General features: G+C 37.4%; 1 protein-coding gene across 4 annotated transcripts in view; it reads right to left on the bottom strand.

Moving 5' to 3' along the window:
• The window catches only part of PHKB (phosphorylase kinase regulatory subunit beta), a 164,826-nt gene that overhangs the window by 65,658 nt on the left and 87,790 nt on the right, over window positions 1–11,378 (bottom strand). For all 4 annotated transcript variants that reach the window (XM_072967307.1, XM_072967304.1, XM_072967305.1 and 1 more), the window contains one exon: window positions 6,381–6,475. In XM_072967307.1, coding sequence (XP_072823408.1) covers window positions 6,381–6,475 — 95 coding nt within the window. The remainder of the gene's footprint in view (window positions 1–6,380; window positions 6,476–11,378) is intronic.

Here is an 11,378-nt window from a genome sequence, read left to right as displayed (position 1 = left end):
TAAAAATTATTTTCTTTCACATGTGTCTTTACCAGACAATTTGAATAATTTTGGCATTTAATTTACTTGGTCTGCACCTAGTTGGGGACATAACAACTGTTTAACGAATATCTACTCTGCTCAAATCCTAGTGTTAGGTTCATTAACCAGCATCTGAAGAAGCATAAGAGTGTGGCTGGAGAAAAGATATTTAACAGAAACGAAGAGCTAAGACTCCGGTGTGGAGAGTGAGGCCCGGGCTTCTAGTTCTAGAAAGCAGAGTGCACTCAATTCTCACTCCTCTCCAGACCCCACAGAAATGGCCATAGAGTTGTTAAAAATAAACCAAAAAGACTAAAACCTTGGGAATAAAGAAAAGGAGAAAAAGGGCCACATTAAATAAGGTATTTCAGCACATTTCCAGTGTAAAAGATGGCAAATAGAAGTGCATTAATGAATAAAGCAGAGCAGAGGAAGCTTATATAATCAGAGAATGACCATAATGCTGCCACCAAACAGGGTGACCCTGAGGGTCACCTGGTTTGAAGATTTCAAGGAGGGCATTTGGGAGAAGTAGGGCATGACACAGAACCGATTAAAGGCCACAGTGGCCGGCCGCAGGCCCCACACAGGGAGCCACAGTCAGGAATAAAATGGGGTTTTTCTCCTAATGGATTGAACAAACTGGCTGGGGGAGTTAATGTTTCTAGTGTTGGTAACAGGTGCCTCAAAGTAAAGCCCTTCACATTCTGGCATTTGGCAAGGGTGATGAGTATCTTGTCTGTTCCCCCCCAGATCCCCAAGAAACAAAACTCTCAATCACATCTTCCTCACCTCCTGTTCGGGTCAGGGCAGGGGGTGAGGAGACTTACTTAATACACTGAGAAAATCAGACCATCTATCACCTAATATTTGAGGATCACCAAATATGTGACAACATAACCAAAGAAAGAAAGAGAAACACCACATTAACAAAACACAAAAATTACCTTGGTTATTATGCTAAGTGAAATAAGCCAGACACAGAATGGCAAATACTGTATTGTACTTATATGAGGTACAAATAAATTCATATAAATGCATAAATCCACACATAAATGTATGTACATATTATGTACATATAAACACATAATTTCATAGATACAGAAAGCAGAATAAAGGTTACTAGGACCTGGAGGGAGGGGAGTCGGGGGAGTCACTGGTTACTGGATAGAGTTTTTGTTCGGGATGACAAAAAAGTTTTGAGTGTCGATAGCAGCAATGGTTATACAACACTGTAAATGTATTTAGCACCACTGAATTGTACACTTATGAATGGTTAAAATGATAAATATATAATGCATATTTTTACCACAATAATAAAAGCAAAAAGAGCACTCAGGAAATTCAAGAAATGGTGCTGTGACAATCAGATATTCACACGTAAAGAATGAAGTTGAATGCCTGCCATATACAAAAGTTAACTCAAAATGGAACAGAGACTTAAATTTAAGAGCTAATCCTATAAATTTCTTAGAAGAAAACATAGGCATAAATCTTTGTGATCCTGATTAAACAACAGTTTCTTAGATATGACACCAAAAGCACAGCAATCAAATAAAAAAAAAAGCTAAATTAAACTTAATTGAAATGGAAAATGTCTGTGCTTCAAATGACACCATCAACAAATTGGAATGACACTTTACTAAATGGGAGAAAATATTTACAAATCACAGAAAGGACTCATGTGTAGAACACATGAAGAACCCTTACAACACAATAATAAGAAAACAAAGAACCCAATTTAAAAATGAGCACAATATCTTAACAGACATTTGCCCAAAGACGAGTATACATATCCATCCACCCAATAAATACATGAAGGGATGCTCAGTGACTTTAGTAACTAGAGTAACTAGGGAAATGCAAATCAAAACCACAATGATATATACCACTTCTTACACACAAGAATGGCTATAATCAAAACAAAGGCTAATAACAAGTGTTGACAAAAATGTAGAGAAATTGGAACCCTCATATATTGCTGATAGGAGCGCAAAATTGTGCATTCACTTTGAAAAACAGCCTGCAGTCTGCAAAATGTTAAACACAGAGTCAGCATATGACTCAGCAATTCTGTCATATCCAAGGAAAATGAAAATACATCACAAAAATCTGTACACAAAATTTCACAGTAGCATTAGTCACAACAGCCAAAAAGTGGAAAAAACTCAAGTGTCTATCACCAGAAGAATGGATAAATAAAATGTGGTATATACACACAATGGAATGTTATTTAGCCATAAAAAGGACTAAAATACTGATACATGCTAAACCACTGATGAACTCTGAAAACAGCCATTCACAAAATACCACATATTATATGAAACCATTTATTTGATACATCCAGAACAGGAAAATTCATATAGACAGCAAGTAGACAGTAGTTGCCTAGGGCTGTGATGGGGAGAGAGAGAAAGGCTGAAGAAAATGGAGAGTGACTGCTAAAAGCTACAGCAGTCTCTTTTGGGAGTTGTGAAACTATTCTAAAATTAATTGTGGTGAATATATTAAAAACCATTGAATTTTTACACTTTAAATGAATAAATTATATAGGATGTAAATTATATCTCAATAAAGTTTCTATTAAATATATACATGCTCAATAAATGATAGCAAGTATTATTTTTAAAATTACAGAAAAAAAGACTATTTAAGGAACAGAAGAGATCTAACCTTAATTTTCATTCATAGATAGACTTATGAAGATAAATTATCAATGAAAAAAAAAGACTAAGTAGGAGCAAGATATCCTGGACTCAGTTTTCCTTCCTGCTCTAAGTGTAATTATTTACCCTGGGGATAATTCAATGGATAATGAGTAAAGGACTCTGAGAGCTGAAAAGAAGGCAGTAAACTGGGCTGGTTGAGAACCACCCTCAGGACCTGAAGAATGGCAATGTGGTGAGATTTCTGAGATCCCAATGTGCTGGGCTGAGCACCAGAGAGTCCTGTAGCCCAAAACAACCAACAGGCATAGACCAAAAAAAAAAAAAAAAAAAAAAAAAAAAAAACCACCAAACAAAAAAACAAAAAACAAAAAACAAAAAAACCAACCAAAACCCAAAAAACAAAACCCATGAAAACAATAGATGTCTGTTCTCTTGGGCCAAAGATCTCCAGGAACTCACATTTTAAGGTCCCCAAAGATTTTTTGTTTGATTTTGTTTTGTTCAAAATCTCACAGTACTATAAAGTGTATCTACTATTGCTTACAATGAGTTTCTTTCTACTCCTCTAAACGTTATTTATAACAGGGGATTTGTTTTATTCTCTAAGTAATATCCTAAGCAATATTTGACAAGTGAGAGAGTAGTGAGAAGGGTCATCCCAGATGATACCACACTTTTTCAACCTCAGTCTTACCCCCAGGTACAAAAGCACCTCCCTTTTCCTGAAGTGAATTTGCTACGGGTAAAGTTGAGAAAATCAACAGCTCTCAATTTAGTCCTCAATGTCTTGGGTCTGTAATGTGTCAACAGCCCGACGCATACTTGAAGGAGAGGGCCTTTCTACGGTTCTGGCATACTCCCTGTTTTCTGGTTTCTTGAAATTTCCTTCTGCCATAACCCTTCTGTGTAGGAATCAGTTGATTCAGGAGGCCTGGGTTGTTTATAGCCTGAAAATTCCCAAGAAAGGCATGGATGGGCCCTTGTCTGGTTTCTTGGAACGTTCTGTCAGGTAAGAGTGTATCTGTGTGCCTAAGGCCTTGAGCCACTTTGTACCGTTTGACCCAACGGTCTATGCTAACAGTGTGATTTATGGTGGACATCTGCTTTTCCTCTGGCGGGGCTAGAGCTTAAATAACCAAGGTCAATCATGTAGGTGTCACAAAAAAGGCTTCCAGGACTGACCCTGGATGAAAACCCTGGACAGTCAAGCCTGAGAAAGCTTCCGTGGCTGGCAGCACTGTGCATGTGCTGTCACACGTCACTGCTGGGCAGCTGTCTTACATGGCTCTACTGGGACAGAAGCTTGTGCTTGGTATCCTCAGGGCTTGCCCCATGTGCCTGCGCTGATTTTATCCTGTACAATTTCCCTGTAATAAACTGTAAGTAGAGCACCTTTTGAGTCCTGTGAGTCCTTCCAGTGGTCACTGGGGCTAAGGGTGGTTGAGGGGACCCCGATACATCTTCCTTGAAAGGCAGGGATTTCTCTTGTTTTGAGGAAACGCCTGAAATTTACTACTCTATTTACTTTTTCCAACATTTGGCAGGGTTTAAAGCATCTGGTCAATCCCCACAGATCAGTTAATGGTAGGATCTGACCAGGTCAGTCATGACTGAGAGGCCACTGACACCAGCATTTTAAGTGGAGGGCCATGTCTGACCTCCATATCTCAACAGGCTGTGTCATCCAGCCCCAACGATGGACGTGGCCATGCCAGGTCATGGCTACTGCTTAACCAGCTGAGAAAGTGGCAAAGGCACCTCCTCATTTTAGACACCACTGCAGTCAAGCTGCCAGAGGGTGGGGCAATAACAGCACCCAGCAATTTTCTGCTGCCAACCCTCTCGTCATCTCCCTCTCACCAACAGTACACAACTATGCACAGATGTAATGCCCACACGGCTACAGGAGAGAAGCACCTGTCCTTAACCTAGAACAAGTCTTTAGCTAGGATGTGGCTCTGCCTGGGAGGGATGCAACAGACAGCAGCAGGAGCAACATCAGAAAATGATTTTAACATAAAAAATACACCTACAGTAAATGCTCTATAAAATTCACTCTCACTCACTTGAATTCCGACAAGCTTTCTTGCATAGGCGATAAAGAGCTGCAAGTATACTGTATGTCAAAAATTACACATAACCCACAGCCCTCCTTACATGTGTCAAACACGAAGTAAGCGCTTACATTGTTGACTTCGTGAGCCATGTGCTTTGATGTTCTCTGGTTCCCGCCCCAACATCTCAAATCTGTGACCAAGAGGTCACTTTATTTTCTAAGAAAAGGCTTTGAGATTTCATCAACCTAGAGAAGTGGGTCACACATGTGAAATGCTCTGTAAACAATATATACTAATCTTAAAATGGCTCAGGGTCACAGCCCTGGGTAATAGGAAGTTAACTGTATTCTCTACATTACCATTTCTTTCAGTGAAACCACATGTCTCAAATTTGTACAGAAGGTACACTTGTACTGCACTGAGACTAAGATAAAGGCCAAATCCCTGCTTATATGAGAGCTAAAAGGCCAGTGTAAAATTTCTATCACATATAACATAGGCATTTTATGTTCCTGAGAAAATCTTAACGTGTATTTACAAGTTTCCCAAAGAGCTTCTCATCTATAAACGCCTCAGAGTAACTACATGTTTTGTCGAGGACCAACAAAAGATTCAGAAAAATAGTATGACAGAACCTAGTAATGAGGTTAACTGGCTCTCCCTTCACTGATTAAAACAAGCACTGAGGGGAGGGTACAGCTCAGTGGTAGAACACATGCTTCCCATGCACAAGTTCCTGGGTTCAATCCCCAGTACCTCCATTAAATAATAATAATAATAATAATAATAATAATAATAATAATGATAATAATAATAACCTCCCCCTCCAAAAATTAAACTGTAAAAAAAAATTTTTAAAAACCACCAAGCATTCATCTGTGTGTGTTATATGTATATTTTTAAAGTAAAAGGAGCATTTCAATTCTGTAAGCATATATTCTGTAAGTGCTGATGTTATTCTTATTAAATAAGCGTAAAGTGCTTGGAATCCCAGGCACACACTCAGATTCATTCCCTCTCTCCTCAGGCAGTTTCCACAATCCACAACATTTTCATTTTAATAGTCCTCATTACTGGTATTTAATACTTGAGGGTTTATTCAAGTCAACATCAATCTTGCTGATCCTGCAAACACTTATTTTGTTGACAAAACATAGTCTGAACCTATAGCTACTAAATATAAAAAAATTAAAAACTATTCCTTCACCCGACACATCACTGAGTACTAAGAACAACTCTGTCAGTCACTCAGTGCTGTCATGGAGACACAGCACTGGACAGACGTCAAGTACAGGGCCTTTCATGGTACACCACTCCCTTCAGTAACAGTGCCGTCTCCTCTATCCCCATGCTACCCATCCATACCACATCTTCTCAAAGACATTTGACACCTTAAAATCAACCACTGTGAGGATGAAAACATTTATTTGGGAGACATCTTGTTGGACACATCTGACTCATACTTCCTTATTAACAAATAGCCCTTTACCACAAGTAAATCTTAACTAACCAGAAGACAGAAAAGCCTCACCCTCAAAGAAACAATAAAAACTGATTTGAAATAAAATTTCTTCTTCAATTAAAGTTTAAATGTCTTTGGATGAGTCTAAATTAAGAAATAAAATATCTTTACCTGATTGGAAAACCTCATGCTCACATTACGTTGATTCTGTAGTGAAACATAACGATGAACGGGATCAATGTCTTTAGGACTGATTAATTCATCAGCTGAAAAAAAGAAAGTTAATGACATCAGAAACGCAGCTGTACAACACTGTAATCCATTACCTAGAAGATAGAGCACACTCCAAGGCACATGAAACATCTTTCATATGCTAGGCCATAAAATAAGCCTCAATAAATTTAAAAGGATTAAAATCATACAAGGTATGTTCTCTGACCACAACAGAATGAAATTAGAAATCAATAACAAATTAGAAATTCACAAATATATTGAAATTAAACAACACACTTCCAAACAGCCCATGGGTCAAAGAAGAAATCAAAAGGGAAATTAGAAAATACTTTCTAATATGCTTTCTGATGAGATGATTGAAAATGAAGACACAACATACCAAAACCTAGGGGATGTAGGTAAAGCAATGCTCAGAAGGAAATTCACAGCTGTAAATGCTTACATTAAAATAGAAGAAAATTCTTAAGTCAATAACCTCCATTCCACATTAAGATTGCAGATGAAAAAGAACAAATCAAAAGCAAGCAGAAGGAAGGAAAAGTAAAGTGGAAATTAATGAAATAGAGTATAGAAAAAACAACAGAGAATATAAATGAAACCAGGCAGATTCTTGAAAAACTCAAAAGTTTACAGACCTTAAGCTAGACTGACCAAGAAAAAAAGAAGGAAGACTCAAATTATTAAATCAGGAATGTAACTTGGAACATAACTATGGACCTTGAGGGTTATAAGAGAATACTCTGAACAAATGTATCACAACAATTTAGATAACCTAGATAATATGGACAAATTCCTAGAAATACATACTTTACCAAAACTGACTCAAGAATGGATAGAAAATATGAATAAATGTGTAACAAGTAGTGACTAAAACCTTTCATGCAAAAAAAAATTCAGGACCAAATGAATTCATTGATGAATTCTGCCAAACAGTTAAAGAAGAATTAAATCTTTCACAAAATTTTCCAAAAAATAGTAGAGGAACACTTCCTAACTCATTCTAAGAGGCCAGTATTACCCTAATACCAAATCAAAGACACCACAAGAAAAGAAAATCACAAACCAAAATTTTTTCTGAATACACACACAAAACTCCTCAATAGAAACACTAGCAAACCAAATCCAGTGATATACAAAAATGATTGCACACCATGACCAAGTTGGATTTATTCCACAAATGCAAGAATGGATTAACATCTCAAAATCAATTACTGTAATACACTATATCTATTGAATAAAGGACATAAAAACTACAGGATCATCTCAGTAGACACAGAAAAAAATTTCTGACAAAATTCAACATTCTTTCATGATGATAAACTAGGGATAGATGGGAACTTCCTCAGCCTGATAAAGGGCAACTATAAAAAGTCATGGCTACATGAAAAAAAATGCTCAGTATCACTAATTATCAGGGAAATGCAAATCAAAACTACGATGAGGTATCACCTCACACCAGTCAGAATGGCCATCATTCAAAAGTCCACAAATGACAAATGCTGGAGAGGCTGTGGAGAAAAGGGAACCCTCCTTCACTGCTGGTGGGAATGCAGTCTGGTACAGCCACTGTGGAAAACACTATGGAGATTCCTCAAAAGACTAGGAATAGACTTACCATATGACCCAGGAATCCCACTCCTGGGCATATATCCAGAAGGAACCCTACTTCAGGATGACACTTGCATCCCAATGTTCATAGCAGCATTATTTACAATAGCCAAGACATGGAAACAGCCTAAATGTCCATTAACAGATGACTGGATAAAGAAGATGTGGTATATTTATACAGTGGAATACTACTCAGCCATAAAAACCAACAACATAACGCCATTTGCAGCAACATGGATGCTCCTGGAGAATGTCATTCTAAGTGAAGTAAGCCAGAAAGAGAAAGAAAAATACCATATGAGATAGCTTATATGTGGAATCTAAAAAACAAAAACAAAAACAAAAACAAACAAAGCGTAAATACAAAACAGAAATAGACTCACAGACACAGAATACAAACTTGTGGTTGCCAAGGGGGCGGGGGGTGGGAAGAGATAGATTGGGATTTCAGAACTGTAGAATAGATAAATAAGATTATACTGTATAGCACAGGGAAATATATACAAGATCTTGTGGTAGCTCACAGAGAAAAAAATGTGACAATAAATATCTATATGTTCATGTATAACTGAAAAATTGTGCTCTACACTGGAATTTGACACAACATTGTAAAATGATTATAAATCAATAAAAAATGTTAAAAAAAAAAAAGCCATGGCTAATGTCATACTCAGTGGTAAAACATGGAATGCTCTGCCCCAAAGATCAGGAACCAAGACAAAGATGTCCACTCTCGCCACTTCTATTCAACATCGTACTAGAGGTCCCAGTAAGAAAAATTTGGCAAGAAAAATTAATAAAGAGCATCCAGATTGACAGGAAGAAACTACAGTAATTAAGACAACATGGTACTGGCATAAAGATAGAGATCAATGGAACAGAACTGAGAGTCCAGAAATAAACCCTTACATTATGGTCAACTGATTTTTGACAAGGGTGCCAAAACAATTCAATAGGGAAAAGAATGGTTTTCTTCCCCCACAAATAGTGAATATCCAAATGCAGAAAAAAAAAATGAAGTTGAACCTCTTCCTTATGCCATCAATAAAAATTAACTCAAAATGGATCAATGGATTAAATGTTAAGAGCTACAAATATAAATCTGTTTCAAGAAAATATGAGTAAATCTTTGTGACTTTGAATTATGACATCAAATCGTAAGTAACAAAAGAAAAAATGAGATAAAGGGGACTTTACCAAATTACAACCTTTTATGTCTCAAAGGACACAATCAAGAAAGCAAAAAGCCCACAGAATGGGAGAAAATATTTGCAAATCATGTATCTTGTAAGGGACTTGTATCTTGAATACGTAAAGAACTCTTACAACTCCATAATAAAAAGACAAATAACCCAATTTAAAAATGGCTACAGAGCTAATAGACATTTCTCCAAAAAGATACACTGATAACCAATAAGCACATGGAAAAATGCTCAACAACACTAGGCATTTGGGAAGTGCTTATTAAAACCACAATGAGAGAACCTCATACCCATTAGGATGGCTTTAATCAAAAAACAGACAAGAATAAGGGTTGGAGAGATGTAGAGAAATTAGAACCCTTATACATTGCTGGTTGGAAGGCAGAATGATACAGCTCCTTTGGAAAACAGTCTGGAATTATCTCAGATGTTAAACACAGAGTTACCATATTAACTCAGCAGTTCCACCCCTAGGTATATACCTAAGGGAAGTAAAAATACATGCCAAACAATAATAACTTATACATGAAAAGTTATAGCAGCATTATTCAGCCAAAAAGAGGAAACAACGTAAATGTCCATTACCTGATGAACAGATAATCAAAAGGTGACATATCCATACAATGGAATGCTATTTTGCCATTAAAAAAGAACAAAGTGCTAATACATGGATGAACCTTGAAGGCAGGCTAAGCGAAGAGTCAGTCATAAAGGCAATACATTATATGATCTGAGGTATATGAAATGTCCAGAATAGGCAAATCTATAGAAATAGAAAGTAGATTAATGATTGTCTCGTGCCGGGGGAAAGGGGAAGTGATTAAGAGGTAAGCAGGCAGTGACCGCTAAAGGGTATAGATTTCTTGTGGGGTTTATGAAAATATTCTAAATTTGATGTGGTTATGGTTGCACAACTCTTTGTGAATAGGCTAAAAACCATCAAATTGCAAACTTTAAATAGGTGAGATATGTATAAATTATACCTCAGTAAAGCTGCTCTAAAAATAATGTGTTTGAATCCTCAAGGAAGGAAATCAGTTCACTGAGGGAAGACAAAGTATTTCCTAAAACTAAAGAGATGTCTGATAACGGAGTGTTTTCTATGGGGCACTGACTTCAACTGCTGCTGTGCTATACACACGGAAGCCCTTTCCACGTGGTAGTTCCTTGTGGTCACTTTTGATAAAATCCGAGGATATAACAAGGAAGGCAATTTACAGTGTTTGGAAGGGGAGGGTGAGAAGAAGGTACTAAGTCTGGTTCTCTGCTGTTTTTGCTCTAACATACCTCAGAGAGACCCACTGACACCTGAGGCTCACTGTAGCAGGGATTCTCCATGCGCCTGGAGGTGGCTATGATGGGAAGGGATGGCGGTGGGGGAAAACCCTGAAATGTAATTCTGTGTAACCTCTTTAGAGCGCAAGTTGGCAGTATCTATGCAAATTTAAGGCAAGCACAATCTGACCCAGCATTTGCAAATTCTTTGCAGCTTCTGGAATGTTTCTTACTGTATTTCTATGCTGGGGTAACTTCAGGGCACATGTGCAATGTTATCCAATAGACAGAATCACCAAAGGTGGTTTCAGTAACTCTTGGAAGATGTTTTCTATAATAATAAAAAGTGGATAATAATAGAATAACGAGGAAAAAAAGTAGCACAGCCACACTGCTGCCTCTGCAACAGCGGCTGTGGCAGCACTCCTATATTCACTGCCCATGTTCCCGGCATTGAGCACTTCACATACATTAATCCTCACAACGCCCTTATCATTTTACAGATGATGAAATGAAGACACTGAGTGGTTAAGCAATTTGCACACGGCTAGAAAAGGACTTTGCTTAGATTCTTAGTAGTCTCTCTCTGGAGCCTGGGCTCTTAACCACATACTAATCTTGCCCTTTAAGAACACTGACATTCTATACAACAGACGGAAAAGATAATCAGGAGGAGGAAATGATAAAACAATTTAGACCTTGATATGTTATCTTTTTCCTACCCAAATCAGGGAGGCACATTATAGAACATTCTTCTCTCTCTCTGGAAAAAAAAAATACTTTTGCAAAATTTAAACCAAACCAACAAAGGCTTGATTATGGCAAATATCGACATATAATTTCAATTCAG

Source organism: Vicugna pacos, chromosome 9 (genome assembly GCF_048564905.1).
Source record: "Vicugna pacos chromosome 9, VicPac4, whole genome shotgun sequence".
Lineage (NCBI taxonomy): Eukaryota > Metazoa > Chordata > Mammalia > Artiodactyla > Camelidae > Vicugna > Vicugna pacos.
The sequence above is the reverse complement of the archived record's forward strand: the minus strand, read 5'-3'. Positions and strand labels throughout refer to the sequence as shown.